The sequence below is a fragment of the Indicator indicator genome, chromosome 20 (genome assembly GCF_027791375.1).
Source record: "Indicator indicator isolate 239-I01 chromosome 20, UM_Iind_1.1, whole genome shotgun sequence".
In the NCBI taxonomy this organism is placed as follows: Eukaryota; Metazoa; Chordata; class Aves; order Piciformes; family Indicatoridae; genus Indicator; species Indicator indicator.
The window spans coordinates 16724600-16745362 of NC_072029.1; the positions used below are offsets into that span (position 1 = coordinate 16724600).

Here is a 20763-nt window from a genome sequence, read left to right on the forward strand (position 1 = left end):
TATGAAGCACTCGCCAATATTTCTAAGGAATGCACAGGCTCAGTACAACTACTGAGACAGTCCCACACCAAGGTTTGTCCAACAGTTGGTTGAAGGAAGTCATCTAGTCCCTATGACATCCATCAATCCACACACCTGTAAGAGGTTAAGAGGAGCTGCTTGGGGATACTGGTGATTTGGTGGTAAAGCAAATACCACTGCGCAGGTCATGGGGGCTGACGGGACCAGGGTCCTGCTGGGTAGTTCCTACTGGTTTTCAAACCCGAAGCACAGAGGACTCTGCACATAGTTACCTTTAATACCTGTGTAAGGCCTGCAGCCAGTGACAAGCAGAACACAGTATAAACCCATGCACAACAGATACATAATGTCTCTTAGAAATCTTTCAGAAGAAAGAACAAACAGTTGGGAAGTTGATACTTGTGTAAGCTCACGAGCTAGGCTTCTGATTTACAAACTCACCTTTTCTTTAAAGCTGGTATTTTCAAATGGTATAGAAATGCTTCTTCACTTGAGTACTAAGTGAATTAACTTATTTCACAATAAAAATATAGTTTAGTTCTATTAAATTTTCTTTTGAAAATAAATGTTTCTATGTTTCTGCTCTGACACTAAATTACAATGTATCACAAATGTAGGCTTTAAGCAGATTTATAAATAAGCAGGAATTAAGTGTGCCACCACTAGTTCAACTGAATTCAAGGCATTTAGTAAGAGAGAAGCTGAAGGTGCATTTATAATCCAGACTCATTTTGTTAAGGTAAATACATGTAACTGAAGTAGATGTAATGGGATTTAATGCTGTGGTACTTGTATATAGGATAAGTACTCATGAATGATCTGTTCTTCTTCCTCCAGGGTTAAATCCAGATAGTCCTCTTCATGTTCAGGAATATCCTCTATTATTTCATTGACTGCATCAGTCTCCATATCTTCATCTGTTGGTGAACTTGAAGAACCTTCCAACAAAGAACAGCAGCAGTGATTTCAAATTTGGTATCTTCCCCCTTTCACCAGCCTGACTGTTCTGCCAGTCTGTTACTGCACCACTACCATCAGCTACAGCAGCTCTGCGAAGGATACTGCAGGGTGGCAACGTCTTCCTGTTATTTAAAGCTGTAGGAAAACTCTTAGCTGTGCTCCAGAGATCACTACAGCCCTGACAAGCAATGGAAGAGACAGAAGTATGTGCAAGTTTCCTCTTTGCTAAATGGTATCAGTTACAGTTCTACACATAAAAGGGACATGAGGAAGGACTATGTGGTCAAATCAGCTGACTGTATGTAGCACAGATTTGGAATCAACTTCCTAGCAGCCACAACCCAGATACTAGCAAGCCAAAATATCAGTGTCAGTAGCAGGTCGAGGAAACATGCTCCAGCAACTTAGTACTTGCTCTCTGAGAGTACAGAACAGGGAGAGGCTGGCTGTTTTTGAGGGGAGCTGCCATGAGCCAGTACAATGAGATGTGAGAAGCTAGAATTGCTTGTGAGGTAGACAGGGACACTTGTTCCACATTGGGGAAAGTGAGGATGCAGGCAACTGAAGCCTCCAGCCTTGTGCATCAAAGCCACAGCCCACTCAGCAGCCATTTCCCCTTACCCCTTCCCAGGATTCCTCTGAAGGTTGTTACCCTTTCCTCTTGGCTGCACCCACCTCTTACTGCCTACAGCTGACAGCCATTCCTTATGGCTGCTGCTGGCAGCAGGAGCTACAGCTTCTCTGGGGTGAGGGATGCCTTGCCTCTAATCCTGCTGCTAACAAAAGCATTCTGGGGCATCACTCAAGGCCCTCTAACAGTATTTAAGCAGAAATCACTTAATTGCTTCACACAAAAGCTAGAACAGCCTTCCCCTTTCCTCCCTTCTGCATGCTGCAGGCAACATTCTTACCTGCAGAGTCTGTAGGTGAGTCTTTGGATGAAGTTGATTCTTCTGATGAACTGGACCCTTCTGGAGACAGCAGGAGTGAAGCAGGAAGAACTCCCCCATAGTGAGCAAGGATTTGGGAAGCTAAGTGGATGTTGCCTTTAAAGACCTTTAAAGCCTGCTCTGCTGACTCGCGACTGAAACCCATATACACCAGCTACAGGAAGGGGGGAAAAAAGAAAGTAAAAAAAACAGGAGAAGACCAAGCTCTCCCAGCACCAAGGTCTGAGAGGAATCTGACAGTCATTCCTCTTGCACAAAGGAAAGCACTGCATGCCAGGAATTCCAGGACACCAACTGTGGTTTACTGGAACAGTTAACAACAGGGCAGTGACCTCTTACAGGAATGGGGATCTTGAGCAGAACCTAGAGCCTCTTGTTTAACATCAGACCAATTTTTCCCCCTGCATTTCAAAAGGAAACTTCAAAGCACTCCAGCACATCAGGAGTGTGCACATGCTATTCGGTTTGCCTACCTAACCACTGAAGAGCTTTTCAGACAGCCTGTGATGAGAAAGACAAGTTCCAACCCTCTCCCTTGTGCACTGCAATGCTTAAAGACTTGAACACTTCTAATTTGCTGTCTTTTTTGGGCTAGAGCATTGAAGTGCTCGCACGTCCTTCTGCACCAGTGCAGGACAGGTAGGTGTAACGGCCAGGAGGCACACACACATTACGCTTTTGTCTATGTGACTGCACCATGAAAAGCAGATGCCAGACAGTGAAAGCATGACAGAGTGACATGGGTCAAAGACTATTTCTACAGCTTTGCTTAAGGATGATCTGATGTGTTTGAAGGCATAGTTCAGAAACAAGGCAATCAATTCCTAAGAAAGCAGTGGTCTAACTTACTTGGTCAATGCTTTCCTGGGAAACCTGAAACTGGTTCATGGCTACAGGATCATCGTCATCATCTTCCAACAGTAACTCAGGATTGTCAAGAATAAACTACAATAAAACAGAGAGGGATCAGAATAAAGCAACAGCCATGTACTAGTCCTTGGCATGGATATGTATTTATCCCAATAACTAATAGAAGCAAACCCCAGCCAACTTAAGTGATATGAGTCATCAAGTCAGGAAGTGGAAGTTCAGACTGGAAATGGTAGCTATGAACTAACAAATACAGACTACAGAAAACAAGAATATGCTTAACAATTAAGAAGCAAAGCAGCTTTTTTGTACTAAGTAGTAGTCCTGAAAAATCACTTACCTTAAAGGCTTGGTCCAGGTTTCCTTGTGTATAATGCAGAGCCATCTGAGCAGCTCTCTCCGAGTAGCCCATGCTTTTCAAGGTATTTATGTCTTCCATTCGCTGCCGCCTTTTAGCTCTCTCCTCCCTTCTTATCTGTGCCTTTTCCTGAAAGAACACAGCCATGACAAAGCTCACTGTGCATGGAAAAGCTTCAGCCTTCCCCTCTGCATATAGGGTTCCTTAGGTTTCCTGCTCTGAGTTTGAATCTCTTGAGGGAGATTTTAATTTTTTTTAAATACAGACACTGCTGCCAGACATTCATTACTAAATAAAGTTGCATTTCCATGAGCTAGCACAGTTGCCATACTTCTGCTCTGCAGTCTCTGCAGATTGGATCTTATGCCATCATAGCTATTATAGGCCCTGTATGGTTCGTGCTAAACCCATTTGGCAGATGGGCCTGTAGACAAGACTTGCCAAGGACATATGGTAAGAACTGGGCATGTAGCCAAGGAGTTCTGTTCAGCCCTTCTCTCAGCCATTTGACTTCGCTGTCCACATTTCACTGTCTGAAGTCTAGAAGTCTTGACAGCCTGCAGAGCTGGGCACAAGCCAACCTCAGGAGGTTCAACAAGACCAAGTGCAGGGTCCTGCATCTGGGTTGAGGCAATCCCAAGCACAAATCCAGGCTGGGCAGGGACTGGCTGGAAAGCAGCCCTGAGGAGAGGGACTTGGGGGTGCTGGTGGATGAGAAGCTCAACATTAGCTGTCAATGTGCACTTGCAGCCCAGAGAGCCAAGCAGAGCCTGGGCTGCATCAGAAGCGTGGCCAGCAGGTCAAGGGAGGTGATTCTCCCCCTCTGCTCAGCTCTGGTGAGACCCCACCTGGAGTACTGCATCCAGTTCTGGAGCCTCTGTTACAAGAGGGATATGGACATGCTGGAAGGTGTCCAGAGAAGGGCACCAAGATGAGCAGAGGGCTGGAGCACCTCTCCTATGAGGAGAGACTGAAAGAGTTGGGGCTGTTCAGTCTGGAGAAGAGAAGGCTCCAAGGTGACCTTCTTGTGGCCTTCCAGTATCTGAAGGGGGCTACAAGAAAGCTGGGGAGGGACTTTTTAGGCTATCAGGTAGTGATAGGACTTGGGGGAATGGAATAAAGCTGGAAGTGGGGAGATTCAGGCTGGAAGTGAGGAAGAAGTTCTTCCCCATGAGAGTGGTGAGAGCCTGGAATGGGTTGTGCAGGGAGGTGGTTGAGGCCCCATCCCTGGAGGTGTTTAAGGCCAGGCTGGATGAGGCTCTGGCCAGCCTGATGTAGTGTGAGGTGTCCCTGCCCATGGCAGGGGGATTGGAACTGGATGATCCTTGTGGTCCCTTCCAACCCTGACTGATTCTATGATTCTAAGTGCCACCTCTGCTTATCAGGCACCTCAGGTCTGGACAGTGCTGTCTTTACTTCAGCACAAAAAGTCCTTCTTCCCTCCTGAAACTTCCAAGTCCAAAGCCATAACATGATGTAGTCTGATTGTGACCTTCATGGCACTTCATTGTGCAGCCTCTCGTCTTTCAGACCAGCCACACCCAGGAGTGACAGCTTGATCATGGTGGGCTTATTCCTGTACAGAGCAGTGCTGAGTAGCAAACACAGGTGCAAAGTCTTCCTATATGCCTCTGTGGTACAACCACAGGTCTTTGGCCTTCTCATCTGTTTCGGGACAGGGCTTCCCTTGTGTTATGTTTTGGTTTCAAACTTGTGGCAACAGATGTCCAACTGTCAGTTCCACTAACAGTGCCAAAGTGGGATAATCCATAGTCCTTAATTTAGCACCATGTTGCACTAGTCACACAACACATGATCTTAGGGACATCCCATCTAATACAATCCTTGATTTAGTACTTTTACTGCACCATACCTCTCTCCTGTTGGTGATAAGATTGGCAGCATGCTCCACATCCCCATGGCACGCTCGCAGGGCGAGGCGAGCTTCCTGTTCTGAGAATCCCAGGAGTGACAGGCGATCAACTTTATCAGGATCTATGGAGAGCTCTCCATGCAAACGAGAAGCCTGCAGGTAGAAAGAACAAAATGATACTATTTATACTGTTGCTAACATGCAAACAAATAAAGTCTCCCCATTTTTCTGAGTAAGCAAAGAACAGGTGTAAGACAGAGCCCAAACAGGAGCCAGTGTGAACAACTGAAGTTTTATCTAATGGTGCCTTACCTTCTGAATGTAATCAGCAGCCTCCTTTTCTCTGCCACTGTGATAGTGTCCTATCCCTTGAAGGAGGTAAAGCCGTAGAAATAAAACCTTCTCACGACCATAGCTTCCCTAAAGGATTGTTTAAACAAGAAGAGGTGAGGGGGCACATGAGTAGAAACATATGGTAGAACATCAATTCATTACTAGTCAAACACTTTGCACATCTAAAGATGACACAGCCACTAATGTGTGACACTTGTTGTGCAAAGTATCCCATCTGAAGCACTGCTGATGCCTGTGCCATGACCTTTCTGTCAGGTCCAACACTTTTATTATGCTGACAATTACAGGAGATCAGAGGCTGAGGAGACATAAGAAAACTTCTGAAAGTCACTCTTGTGATACTTGAACAGTAATTGAATACAGATCAAAGGGAAAAAAAAAAAAAGAAAAAAGCCACCTTAATTAAGTCAAAACTGGCATACTTTGATATCAATAAGTCTTTCATGGTTCTCTCCATAGCACCTCTGGAAGCATCTATGAGCTGTGGACAGCTTTTTCTCTGCATCATCCAGGCAGTCCAGCTGCTCCAGGCGAAAGTAGCACCACACTATATCCAGCTGCAGCACTGCATAGTTATCAACGGTGTTCAGCAGCTCTGTGCTACACTCACTGGAAAACAGAACAATTACTGGTTTTCTGGGAGGGGCTGTGTATTTTTTCTGTACCTTTTTTAACACTACTGAAGCATGTCAGATGTATTCATACTCACACATTTGAGGAAGCACACGCTTTGTATTGGAGGCAGCAAAATGAAGTCAGTGGAACTTTAACGAAGCACTCATCTCCCATCAACACTCCCTAATACACAGGGCACTACTGATAACACTACATCTTAAAGAACTGCAGTGGTCACAACTCATTTTGTTACTATTTAAGACAGCATCTCTAAAAGCAGAACAGAAGTAAACCCTCTGTAATCTTTGAGAGGACAGTGATGACAGGCTTAGTACACGTGGACACGCCAAGTCCTGTGTCAGTCTCCATGCACACGTAACACACAGAGATGAGAAACAGATGGGGACAGTTATTACCTTTGGGCATCCCAAAAGAGCCATTTAGGGCTGTGACTGCTGACAGGAAACTAATTTACCTGCAGCAACTCTGGTATGGTTATGGACCTTAGCTATCTGTACCACCTTTAACACGAAATTACTACTATAGAGGAGTAATTGCAAACAAGCATTTGTAAGTGTCTCTCAGGCTAATGGAATTCATAGCCTAGTACAAGAATATTGACAGTTTCTGTTTATGTTGATATGAAAGATTAAATTGCCCAGTGGCAGTATCTGTTCCAGCTGTTCTACATGAAGCCACCTGTCACTGCAAGTCAGAACCTTTGTCTGCTGCTTCCCATCTGCTGAGGGGGAGTGAAGCAATCCTGGGCAAAACAGGACCTGATTTACATGCACAGGTAGAGCTAATGCTGTTCTGGGATTTGGCTGACAGCAAAGGAAAGAGACAGAAGGATTCAAAAAGATTCTTACCAGAAGTGTTTATCAGCATCCAACAAATAGGGCAGTGCTATTTCATATTCTTTCTTCTTCATTAATGCCCTGCCCTTCTCATGATAACCCATTGCCAGCACAAGTGCCTAGAAAAAAGATTGAGATTTCTTTTGCACCTCCCCAACCCATTTTTATAGCTAAAATGAAATATCTAGGTATTCCATTCACAGCCCTTCTTCTTAGAAGTATACCCCTGTACCAGTTCTGTACCAGCAGTACTCACATTTTTCTCTCATCTGCTGATGTTAAGATATTGTATAATTAAAAGCAATAAAAAAGTCACTTACACATGAAATACTGCACCAAGTTTAAGAATGCAACCCTGAACAGATTTTTTTAATGAGTGATAAAGACCAAAGTGTTTTTCTGGGTGCTACACATCATAGCACCATCAAATCTGTATTGCTTTGCTATTAGAACTATCTTGCAAAGCTGAATAATTCACCTCCTGCAACTCCTCAGAACTGAAAATTAAATTTTGAATGTGGCAGGAAAACACTTGAGTTCCTGCACTCAACAAATGGAAATGTAAATGATATTTCTGGATAGAAACAACCTGCAGTATTTCTTCTCATCCATGTTCAACACTGATTCAAACTTGAGCACTTGAACATTTGATGCTTCAACTCTTCAGATGAATTACTACTTCCAGCACTTCACCAGAACAACACACATTGTGAGAATGGACAGTTGCTATTCCAGTCATCCAGAAACCCCAGATCACACAGAAAACACAGCGTGCCTCAGAAGAGGCTAGGGCAGCAGTTAACATAAGCTGGGGCTTGCTCACTTCTCTTTTTTTGTTAGTGGGTACAATTTCAAGTAGTTGTAAAGATTTACTCATCTTCAGAGAACTCGAGACTCTTGAAAGACATCACCTATTACTATTCTTCTGTTACAGCAGTCAGTATCAGGTATGTCAATCCTACAGCACTTCAATCCACACACCCATCCACAGAGATTTTCATTTGAGAATGGGGCACTTCCTTGAATGGTGAACTAATTCAAATTTGAGAGGGGTCACAGTAGAAAAGCTATCAAAATTATTTTAAAATAGTCCAAATTTTAGAGCTTGTCAAGCTTGCAGTTGAAATGGAGGCCTAACAAACAAGTTATTTTCATGTTGTTCAAGGGCACCCAAAAATTAAAATAGGATATAACAAAGTCAAACCTCATCTTAAAAGACAGAAGGAAGGTATGTACCACAGAGGGGCCAGTGCAAGATTAGACCTGCAATTAGATCAGCAGAGGTGTCTCCAGGTGACTAAGTATTCCCAGCTGTAGAATTCTACTTCAATCTTATTTCAGAATTGAAACCTACTGCACCCAGGGTTTCATCACAAAAAGACAAACTATATTTCAGTCCCACATTTGAAATGCTTCATGAATCAAGCTTTAAAGAAACCTACTTTTTTAGCTTGAGGAGGAATCTCAATTGACCTTCCAGTCTGGTTAGCTATGTCTAGATATGGGTAAGAATCTGGATCCAAGTACTCCTCTGAAAGATAGGAAAAAGCAATTTAAACTGTAGATACAATCTTCAGAGTAACTGCTGGTTTTAGATTATGTCAGTAAATACATGGTTAAACAAAAAAAAAAAAAAAGCAAACAAACACCAAGAAAAAAAAAGTAATTCAGAATTACATGTAAAGGCTGGGGATTTTTGGATGTACCTACCAAAAGCAGCCCTGGTCACACAAAAATGAGGAACTTTAGAAAGGTCACTAAGGAGAAGGCCCTGTTCATCCAGAAATTTTGACACAACATTAAAAGTTACATGAATTGCAAAGAAGTTTTTGCAGAAGACAAAACATCTGCATTTCACATTATATAGCATCTGAAATGCTCTATCAAATGAAGCAAAAAGTACAAAAAGTCCCACACAACTGAGCACAGTTGATAGATAAAACTGGAAAAATACAGCTCAGTATTTTCCCTTTTCCCCACATCTTTAATGCTTATAACCTAACTACCAATTTTGTTTTCACTTCCATCTGATTTAGAATGAAAGATGCTTTTCTTGTAAACAAAAGACAGTTAAGTAGGAGTTCGCAGAGATTAAAAAGCCTCTGCCCTACAATTTTTCTCAGGTGAAACAAAAGGGTTGTTAAATCCTTTCTATACTTCACACAGAACCTTCAGCCTCTGAGCCCATTATGGCCTCCACTCTATACTTTGGCATTGTGCTGTAACTGACAGTTGCTGGTAAATACCTTAAAGAGGCCCCATACAGGATTCAAAGGCTGGGATCTAAATCACCCTTTAAGTACATAAAAGGAATCATTTCTGTCATTTGTTCAAAATCTGGTATTATAGTAAGAAAGAGGCTGTCAGTGACCACTAAAAGCAGCTTTGTTCAGGTATTTTTGCATTTGGCAGGAATTCATTACATCCAAACCAGAAAACATGAAATAGAGTGAAGTTCTGAAGCAATAAAGTGGTGAAGTGATTTCAACTCACCATCTAGCAATGCAATTCACAAACACTCTCATTTTGAAAAAATATTACTGTTCTATTTACTCTATTCCTTTAGCTTAATCCACAGTTGCTAGCAATCAACATCAAACACCATGAGAACAGAACAGTCAGGTTACAGACGAGAATGACAAATGACCTGTTCTGCACAATGAAACCATGGTTACACACAGCCACAGCTGAGATCAACTACAAAAGTAGTGTGTAATGACTTACACTTCATTATTCCACTATCCTTGTATCTACAATAAATTTAAAGCCTGTTCTCAGAAGTCATCAGTGCCTTAACTGTCAAGTGCCAATTAAATAATAATTGATTCATTTTACATCGAAGTGTTTTCTAGCATTCTAGTTGTGAAAGATTTGGAGTAGAAGACAAAGTTTTAGATGAGTATAAACTGAAATCCAGCCACAGCAGAGCCACTGTTCTGTGTTGAAAGTCCACTGAGAAAGTAATTTTTGGTGTGCAAGAATTAATGAACATCCACCTCCCCTTCCAAAAAACCCAAAGTCAACAACTCTTACCTCTCTCTGACAGAATCTCCAAACCCTTCTTAGTTCTTTGCATCTTGTCATTTATTTCTTTCTCTTTCTTGCACTGAAGTTCTTCTTCCTGAACTTTTCTTTTAGTTTCTTCATCACTCTGTTCCAGCTGAAGTACCATCACCTTTGCATTGTGTGTCACACCCTGGTCTTCAAGAGTTTTGCCTGCAAAGCAGTGTGATGAATACAATCCAAATACACCATTTGTGAAGAGACCATTGCACATTGCACTGCTGTTGGGGACACCAGGAGACCACGACACCCATGAATAAAGCAAGCTGAACCCCTTTGCCTTACTCATACTGTAGTGAAGAATTACAGTAATTACTGAAGAATTCAATCTAAACCCCTGCCAATTAGTGATGTATTCAGCAGAAACTCAGAATCAGGATCAAACTTCCACCTTAAGAGAGCTTTATAAATAGTTGGTATGTTTCTTTGTCTGCTTTTTTTCCAACATATTGAAAACTAGGATTGTTTCTGTTTCAGTTAAATAGTCTTTAGGCAAAAACTGGAACATGTCCAGGATCAGACACCACAATAGTTAAAGGACAGAGGAACTGGGAACTGAATCTGAGTTCCTACTGTCAATTCCACGGTTCTAATTCTGATGTAGCCTAAGGGAAATAAGTGTGTCAGATACTTAGGCCAACAATAAAGAGAAAGCTCTTGTCATCACTTCCCACAACATGTCTGAAGAGTTGAACATGTGTAAAGCAGTACAAAAAACTTTTTGAATATGGTGTCATACCATATGGTTTTGGAGGGAATTCAGGGTTTCTCTTGAACATGTATTTTCAGTATTTCAATACCTGAAACGTGTATTTGCTATATTTATTACAGGATTCCTATAATTGCCCTAATTCAGCCAAAGAATTTTGATCATTATAAATTACTACATTTCCTCTAAAGCAGAACCTGACCAACATTAACTGCTAATCCTTAGGAATGTCTGAAATTAACACAATTGCAATTTTTCTTCTGAGAGTCAGTAAACTAGAAAATGATCATAAAAAAAGTATACTCAAACTAGAGATACATACCCAGGTCAAGCTGCTTCTTATTTATAATTATTTTGAGAGCATTTTCTTTTAATGCATGTTCCTGTGCTATTCTGTGAAAGAAATAATTTTGTCCATGAATACAGACTTGTAAGGCCATACAATATTTGTTAGAATAGCAATAAAACTTAAAAATGAGTATGCACTTAACTGACTTAAAACTCTTGCTAGAAAAAACTGATGGAAGTAAAGTAACATAATCAGAAAACTTGATATACTGTAAAGAGAAAACGCAGAAAGGGATATATAAAGGGAAAAAGCATAACTGAGAGAAAAGAATTTGATTAGGCTGAAAAACACGAAAGGAAGAGAAGCTAATCATTGTTCAGAAGACCTGCCTAGTGACAGGTCTGGAATAGTGGTCACTCATGCCTTCCTAGCTACTTGTGGGGATTTACAGAGAACTATCTTCTGCAGCTGCAGCTTTCCTGTCTTCCATCTGTTAAACCACAGCTTCTTACATGAAGAACTGTCCTACAGGGACACTGCACATCCTATGCAGACACTGAACACACAACATGCTAAGAAAAAGCTTAAATTGAACAAAAGTGTCCTGTCTCCTTTTTTTAGTACTGTATGACAGTGTTATCTCACTAGGGAAGAAGCCAGGCTGGTTACACTTACTGTGATCTGAGCTCCTTGCCTGTGATGAACAGGTTAGTTTCCAGTACGAGTTTTCTGCTCTGTAGTAATTGTATTGGGTGGGGGAAAGGAGGAAGGAAGGAAAAAAAAAAAAAAAAGCAAAAACAAACCCAAAAAAACATGTTATCAAGATATTTTGGACGTTTTCTTAATTAATTTACAACAATTACAAATTCTTTTTCAAATAATCATATCAACAGGGTTATGGTTGGGCATACATATTAGTAATTTCCAGGCAGGGAGTCATGTACTTGCTATACAGTGCTACAAATTAACATTACAACAGCAAAAGATTCACAACTAGATAAATCTAAATTCAGACCCAAATAACTTAAATTGACTAATTTAATTAAGCACTTCCAATCTTAACTCTGCTTTGTGATTATGCTATTCACCTGTGACTGGCTAGGTTATGATTAATTCCTAGTAGTGTCTCTGGTCCCAGATTAGATAAACTGGATTTTAAAATTAATTAATTCACCTATGCCCAGTAGCATTGTAAAGAAGAACTAAGAAATTATTTATTTCAACTCCATGGCAATCACTTGACACCCTCTACCCTTTAAGCCATTGCATACTGCGATGGTTTGAAACTGTCTTTTTAATTTTTCCTTGCAAAGCTCAGAACAGAGAAAGTGAAAGAGTATAAATAAGTCAGTATTGGGTGTAAGAAAGCAAAATAACGATTGTTCAAAACACTTCCATTGGATAGATAGAAATGTTTAAGAACTATTACCCAAAACAAAGTAGGCACTCTGCACATTCTGCGTTCTGCAGTGGGGGCAGTTGCTGGGCTGTCTGGCTGCTGTTTCTTCTTCTCTTCTGGCTGAAGATAACACACTGACCTTGGCAGCTAAGTTAACAACTTTCTGCTCTAACTAACTCTGCTTTCTGTCCAAGGGGGATCTGGGGGGGAAGCTCCTGGGAGAGGGAGGCCCCTTTGGGAGGGTCCCCTTGGGGGGAAGCAAAGGGAGATCGGTTGTGCTTTTCTGTTGATTGCATATATTTGTAAATGTTGTGAATTTTGTATATTTGTACATATTCATTGCATTTCTCTGCTTGTAAATACAGCCTTCATTTGCTTTCAGACTGGGCTAGCCTGGTTACTTGTTGGTTGGGGGGGAATTTCAGCTCACACTGACACACATACTCTGGTAATTATTTTTCACTGCAGGAGAGAGAACAATTATAATTGTTTGTTGTGGTTTTGCATGTATTCACTTAAAAACAAAATCATAAAAACCTTCTAAAGCACCAGACAAGATCTTGATTAAAAAAGAAAGACAAAACCTTGCCCTGTTCCAGAATAAACATTCACTTCTGTGGCTGATAAGATGCCTACAACCCTTAAATGCCTGCAAACAAATAACTTCCCTTTCACTGCTATCAGAGGGGATAAAAAACATATCAGCACTGGGGAAGATGCTGCTCCCACACATGATTAAAACTAGAACTGATCTGAGATACTTATGCTTGCTAGAGACTGTTTTGAAGGGAGAAATATTCCCAGTTAAGAGGCTCTGTATTACTGAGAACATAAGCATGGGCCTGCTTTCTGTCCTCTGACCAGACTGCACAGTACACTTCATATCCATACAGATGAATCCTCTCAACCTTCAAAGGCAGAGCAGCTGCATCCAAAGTCCCACATGAGATCAGTTCCTGACCATGTCAACGCTCATGCTGTGCCTGGGCATCGCTTGGCAGGATGCCAGGTGGTCTGGGCTAGCTGCAGCAGAGCTGATGTTAACAGCTTGGCAGTATGGATGTCCATCAAACAGTGGCCAGCCTGTCCTCACCCACACTTAGCTGACTAGGACAGATACAGCCACAGAAATCTGGTATGGTGACCAGTCTGATGCTGATTTAGCTAGACTCACATCATTGTTCTGGCATACTTTATGCTTGAAAGTGGAAGCTGGCTTCAAAAGGGCAGGACTTAATTCAGTTATCTTAGTGAAGCTTTTAGAAGCCTGACTTCGAAAACAACAGATGAATACCACCACAAAAGAAAATCCTGCTTCTCCTTTCCAAGCTCAAACACTGGATATACCTATTTTAAAGGTTAGCTTGTACTGGTTAGCTGCCTGGGCTGGCATAGCTACACAAGGATAATGTTATCATTGCAGGAATGTTGCCATATGCTACAGTTAAAGGTGTTCTTTTTGATGCCATCGGCCATATGAGGCATGAGATGACACCAAGTTCAAGTTGCTTACTACACTTAAAAGAATATTTTTTGTTTAATGAATTAATTTGTCATGTAAACAAAATGCTGTAGCAAAACAGTGATATTAATATGCTATAATTCAACTTCTGGTGCTCTACACCTCAAAATACAAACCTGCTCTTTACTGAGCAGCAGTTGCAGAAAGAATCAAACTGAACTAGACAGGCAACTCTAATTTACTTTTAAGTGAAAGGTAATTTCTCATTACATCCTGAAGGGGAGAAAATTACTGACCTCCCAATATTCTATTCCTTTGCCATGATATTCCTACACACCTGGAAAGCTGAACTATATAGAATATGGGGGAGGGAGGGGTGGGCAGTTACTGAGGTATATCTAACACAGTCCTCTTACATAAAACACCTGAAAAAGTTAAGTGAAAATATCTGCATTAGATACATACCTGTAACATAAAAGGCAAAAGTAAAGCTGCTCTTCCTGACTTTTCTGCAATGCCACTTACCTTTCTACGAGGCAGATATATATCAAGTCTTGCAATTCCAGTCACTTTAAAATTTTCATTTCCTGTTCCACGCTCAATTGCTTTACATCGTATTTCTTCCAGCACATTCTCTGTATCGGTCTCATTGATATTCAGCTTGGATGAGTATTTTTGTACAAGCTCCTAAGAAAACAGCAAGGAGAACTAGGAAAATGCACCAGCAGTAAGACATGGGAGATGAACGACACCAAACTGAGAGAGTATTTACCTTCATCTCTTTACCAGCTTCTTTTTTTTCATTTGTATATGGTGGTTTCCATAGCTGAATTTTGTCCTCTCTTAAGCAGCTTGTCAGTTTTGCTGTTAAATACTTCTTTTGTGCCATTCTTGTAAAACAAAAGCACATATGGAAGGAAAAAGAAAGAAAAACAATCATTTTTAAAATACAGCTTTCCTGTACTAAAATACTGCACTTTTTCAAGAATTCTAAGTGACGGTTTTTAATTTTACAAAAAATACTACAGATAAAATGCAATCCCTGCATTTTGGTGGGGAGGGGAGCTATTATAAAGAATGGGAAAAGGATGCTGAAACCTGGATTAGAGCAGGGATAATTCAGAAATTATATGTATCTGGGCCTTTCTGTTTCGAGAGAACTGAAATGTCTTCCTAAACCCTCATGTGAGCTGGAACTGCAGAAGGTGTTGATTCACCAAAATCTACGATCCAATTCTGCCCTGCCATGAAACGGATGGCCCAAATCCCCCTCTAAAAAATGTCCTTACTGTACTTCTGCCTTCCTGGTTTTCCCACTTCCCCACTTTAACAGCATTCTCACAACAGTGGATAGTTGAACATTAATCATTAGCCTCTTTGGGAGGACAGAAAAGCGTCAGGAGAGAACATGTCAGAACCACAAGCTTTACCATGACAAGACCATAAGGTAAAATTCACAGCCCTCCAGCAGAATGAGATCAGTTAGAGCTCAGGAAGCTAAGAGCAGACAATGATCTATGCCTCACCTTCCCTCCCCAGTCATTTGTCAAGTGAACTTGTTTAATAGCATCATAAAATTCTGGTATCATAACAACAAAACAGCTGTGTGTCACTTTCCACAGCTCTACAGACACTCTTCCCACTCCTGTTGCAAAGCTAGAGAAGACAGACAGGGCACAAGCAACACAAACTGCAGAGGCTGAGATCAGAGATGAAGCATACCGTAAATCTGCACCAGGCATTAAAGTACCCATCACTGGGGAGAAGCTGACAGTAAGAGTTTATGCTGAATTCATCACCAAAAGTTATTCTAACTCAGCTCAGAAAAAGCAGCAACCACTCAATCAACATGCCCCTACGAAAAATAAATAACTGAAACAACAGAGAAGGCTGGGGTAATGTTATTATTTTAGGGCCAATACACATGGCACTTACAGAGCAGACAGCAACAGACACACTGCATTTTCCAAAGATTGCATCAAAGTTATTAATGCACCTTCTCCCATTTCCAAAACACATTGGGCAACTCTCACAACCAATCCTACAACCATTATTTTCCCACTGTCAGGTTATGCTGATACCTTTTATAGCTATAATTCCACTTAAGAAACAAAAAAAAAAGTATCCATTGTTTTGTGGCACCCAGAAAAAGTCTAAAATAGCAATCAACACTTAAGACTATGGATTGTAAATACAAGTAGCATTTGTAAACTGGTCATTCATCTTTGTATCAGTTCTATCGTTATTCTAAGCTTGTGAGCGCTCGCTAAGCTATTAAAACAGAAAATACCATTAAAGTCCCCAATTCTTCTGTGCAACCACCAATCAAAAAAAATGCTGCTTTCACAAGCACAAACCTAATCGTTTTATATGTAACACTTCTAACATTTATCATAAAGTCCTATTTCACCATAACTAAACTGCAGATGAATCCTTAGCAAAGGCATTTCTCACTCACTTTTCTATCAGCCACCACCACAAACGGTCCTGACACTTTCACTTTCAGTAAGAGTTTAATGGGACCGTCTCAAAACAGAACTAACAACCAAGGGTACTTCCCAAGGGCCATTTGAGTGCCAGACTGTTCCTGTAACTAAAATGCCATCCTCTTAAGCCAGTTAATCTTACATATGACATTAAAAGTTACAGAAATAAAGTCACATTTTAAATGGAAGGCACAGAGACTCCTCAGAATGGCTTACTTAATAAAGCAGTATGCATGAATTTTCCCTGAAGACAAGCAGGAAAGACACCTGGCACAACTCTGATACATTTCTCATGGCTGAAGGACGAGTAAAAGACTGAAGCAGCATTATGTGCAAAAACAATCCCACAAGCTCAAGGAAAGGATGGAAACCCAAATACTTCGGGTGCCTGCCCGGGGTTCTAGGGAGTCCTCAGGCCTCCCAGGTGCACATCCAGCTTCTCCCCTACTACGACAGCATCAAGACCATAAATCAGCGGTGTCACCATGGGATTTTAAGCACGGCCACAAAGTCTCCGCCGTTTCCAAGCGCCTTCAAGCCACGGCAGGTGGGGAGCATTCAGACAACCACAGAAGGAGCCTCCTACGGCGGCAGCGGAGCTGATGTAACCGGCCTCCGCTTCTGAGCGGGCAACCGCATGGCTGGAAGCAGCCAGACCGAGCAGACCCTGCGGGGACGGGGCAGCCAGAGGGCGATCCCCGGCACACCGTCAGGAAGGGGCACCCGTCACCTCGGTCCTCGGGCACCCACCTGCGCCCCGCAGCGGAGGCCGGGCCTCGGGGCCTAGGCAGTCTCTGAGGGCAGCTCGGGCTCTCACGCAGCTTCTCGCCCCAGCCCTGAGCGCCTTGACAGGCCCGGCGCTGGGGCTGGCAGGGCCCGCCCTCCCTCAGTCGAAGCAGCCGGGAACGGGCAGGGTGGCACGTCAGGGCCGAGCAACAGCCAGGGGCGGAGCGGTGTGCACACGTCCCAGCGCCGGTTATAGCCAGGCAGAGGCAGGCTCCTACGGAAACGCGGAAGGCCCAAGCAAATGGGAGCGAGGCGGGTGCTCATCACGTGGTTGAAGCCACGCTCTCCCCCGCCATCTTACTGTCCTGCCCTCACTTGGTCACGAAGTGGTTTGGCTTTCTGTGAGTCAGTAGCAGGTGCTGCTCTTCTCATGATGTCCTCAGAGTTCTGCCTGGGTTCTTCGTCCTCTGGGAGAAGGTGGATGGGCGTCTCTAGCCGCAACTCTCCTTTCCAGGAGGACTTGAGTCTAGAGGAGGCGGAGGGTACTGCAGCCCCCCCGAGCTGTACCCTCTCCCTTTGTGAGGCAAAGGAGGGAGCATTTCCCGAAAGGCTGAGGTGCTGTGAGAAGTGCCGGGCAGGATACCGTGTGTGATTTTTTCTGTGGTGCTTTTTGAGGGTATCAGTGTGCAGGGTGAGCTTTTTTCTGTGGGTTTGTATTTCCACCTAAGGGATGGTGAGCAAGTTCTTCCTGGTGTGGTGTGAGGCTGGGCTGCAAAAGTACCTGCTGAGGGAACAATCGAACTGATAATAGATACCACTTAAAGATGAGGTGGTGCTGGAGTGTTACTTCTAGTGACATAGCCTCATAGTGGGCAGAGTGGGAGTAGGGTATGAGGCTACACAAACAATTGGCTGTACAATGTAGACTCAATGTAGTATTTGCATGTGAGGCCCTCAAAGGTTTGGGGCTCACTCCTGGAATCTTTTTGATGCCAGTAATAGATGTAAGTGTTCTTTCAATGAGTTATAGTAGAAGCAATTAGCTTGTGGGCTGATTCTTTCATATGCCCATCTATTTCAGCAGCAAAGGAATTTTATTCCAACTGCTCTGATGTATGACTGAAATCATTGCTCCGGAGTATTATTTATTCCAGAATGGATGGGCCTGCAGGACTGTCCCAATATAAAACATTTTCCTTAGGTGGTCATGCTGCCTAAGCAGGCGTGATGCACGCTGCAGCTTTGGCAACTGGAACCTTACAGGTATTGTGACCTTACAAACAGGATTACTGAACTAGAATTTCAGGATTCCAGGCTCCTCTGTGTGCAGAAATCCACCAAGTTTGCCTACTGATAAAATAAGGGTAAATTTGCTTTTATGGCAGTCTTGAGATCAGTGCTTGAAGCTTAGCCATGTCTATGCTAACAAAGTGATAAAAGTTACTGTTCCATGACTGCTGAACATGAAGAAACTAACAGTAAAGTTTTGAAAATCAGGTGCACTAGAGAACTGGGACTTTATAATACATGAAGGTTTTGGGGTTTTTTTTCATGTGTTTCCCTGTTTTACTTCTAATAGAGCTACTTTAGGGGAAAAAAATCTCATTAGACAATGTGCCTGTGTAATATTTTAATCCTTTGAAATGTAAGTATAGCAACTTTACTCATAACTAAACCTCTTCTAACAAATAATTTACTGAAATTATTCTTCCACAACATTCCTAGGAAAAGACATCTCTGAAGGCAACTTTTGGTGATACTGATTTAAAATATTTAAAAGCTTAATGTTTTCAAGTGTATCATTGCAAATACCTAGGCAAAATGATCTTGAATTAATTTCAAGTGGTTTTAATGGTGACCTCTTGCTAACATGGGATTTTACTTTTAGTATTCCTTTATGTATTCTGCAGATTTGGAGATAATACAAAAGTAACACTCCAGTATAATGATAGGCTGGAGTACTGTAATCAGCAAGAGAAGTAAATAGAAAGCCAATGTATACTTAAAAACGCTCAAGGTTTTTTGATACTTCCTTCCAAGTAGTTTTTTTGTTCCATGTGGGTTGGTTGTTATCTAGTATTTTCATTCTATTATACCTATTATGGATATCTGTGTTTTATCTTTTTCTCTTTTTTTTTCCCTTTCTTTTTAATCCTTTTTTAAATCCTGTAACCACTGTGAAGAAAAAAAAAGTATATGTCTTTCTGTATGTCTCATGTCTACCCAGAAAAAGAAATCAACATCTGAGATGAAAACTAATCTGAGCAGACTACTTAAATGAAAGCCCTAAAAAACCTGAAAAATTATAATGAACACCTCTTCCCAAAACTGTCATAATTCTGTTGCTTTTACTGAGGATGAGTGGGAAGTTCTTCAGGAGTTACTGAGGTGTACTGGTGGCTGTTGGTAATGGCTGGTGTTTTGCAGCACTATTTTAAGGACTGTGGCTTCCAGGAGACAAGAGGCTGGTAGTGGCTGGATTAGCATGGGACACTGTGGAATTTGTGTCTGAAAGTGTTCAGTGACATATAGGAAATGATGTTTGGCCAGAGGGAGTAAAATAACATTATATTCCATGACATTTTTTCTATTTTCGTAGACCTAACAAAGTACTGTGGTACACTTAAAATTGCGAATCTCCTACACTTGTAGGCTCTGACAGTTTTATGCAGACATCTCCAGTCTAGCATCCTCCATCAAGCACTACAGAAGCCTGTGGAATTGTATGAAGGATTAATGGTTTGAATTTGTGCTGTATGCAAGGAAAATGGTAGTTTCTCTTAGAAATGGACAACACTGCAGTCTCTCTGACACTAGGACTTTATTTACACACTGGTAGTAACTCTGTGTCCAAGACACGAGGGGATGGCTTATCCTTCTGGCTGAGGAGAGTCTGTGTCTAGAAGGACATAAACTACAGCTGAGCATCTGTGTGAGCTGGCATGGGCAGGAGCAACCATGAAACCGTGGCTGAAATGCAAAGAGTAAGCTGACTCTCATTACCTTGTGATCTGAAGGATCTCCACAGCAGCACCTGGCTGGAAGCACATTAGTGGGGATGCAGGCATTACGGAGTCTGACCCTTGCTAGAGCAAAAAACCTTTGGGACCTGCTGCTTTTAGCTGTAAATCAGGAACTTTTGCAGGTGTAGTTTTCCACTATGCTTTGGTCTTTCCCCTGCAGGGCAGGAATCTCAAGCATGTTCAGTCTCTGAGTCTAACTCAGACGTTCTATTTGTCAAACACACAAGGACAAACAACAATTAGAATGCTATGTGTTTTTCATCACCCCAGCTGTGAGTCACTTGAGCATGTTTACAGTCCTCCTCACCAATCTTACATTATTTTCTGCCTGCATCTTTGACATCTTTCTTTTTTTTTCCTTCCTCCCTCACTTGTGTGTGTGTGAATATTATGATTTTTGAGACTGTGGTGGTAACTGGAGATGTGTGTTTGAAGACTGTTTGCAGGATTCATCAAATGGTTTGTAGGACATGTGCCTGATACTCGTTTTGCTATCCTTTCAGGGCACCAGTAGATGTGGAATGGTTCAGAAGAGCCAGTGGCTACCAGCAGCATAGCTGGAATTAAAGTCATTGTGAAATGGGAATACATTTCAAGTCTTTAATTTTTCTGAAGCCTACATTTGAGAAAGAGAGCTGTCTGAATTCTTGCAGCCAGAAGTGGGTGTCAGGTAACTTGTGTTTTTGTAATTGAAAAGCACCCATGAAAGAGGGTCGCTTTCCTCTAAATGCCTTGCAGGCAGGGAGAG

General features: G+C 42.0%; 1 protein-coding gene across 1 annotated transcript; it reads right to left on the bottom strand.

The window, feature by feature from the left end:
* Positions 1 to 307: 307 nt before the first annotated feature.
* Positions 308 to 14669, bottom strand: NUB1 (negative regulator of ubiquitin like proteins 1). Its single transcript, XM_054390067.1, has 14 exons — positions 14553 to 14669; positions 14306 to 14467; positions 11595 to 11653; positions 10953 to 11023; positions 9892 to 10074; positions 8301 to 8389; positions 6871 to 6977; positions 5809 to 5995; positions 5345 to 5452; positions 5033 to 5185; positions 3142 to 3288; positions 2781 to 2876; positions 1893 to 2085; positions 308 to 959 (listed from the first exon to the last, which is right to left on the bottom strand). Exons 1-14 carry the CDS (start codon positions 14667 to 14669, stop codon positions 796 to 798), a joined length of 1836 nt encoding a protein of 611 aa, XP_054246042.1. The 3' UTR covers positions 308 to 795.
* Positions 14670 to 20763: the final 6094 nt, after the last annotated feature.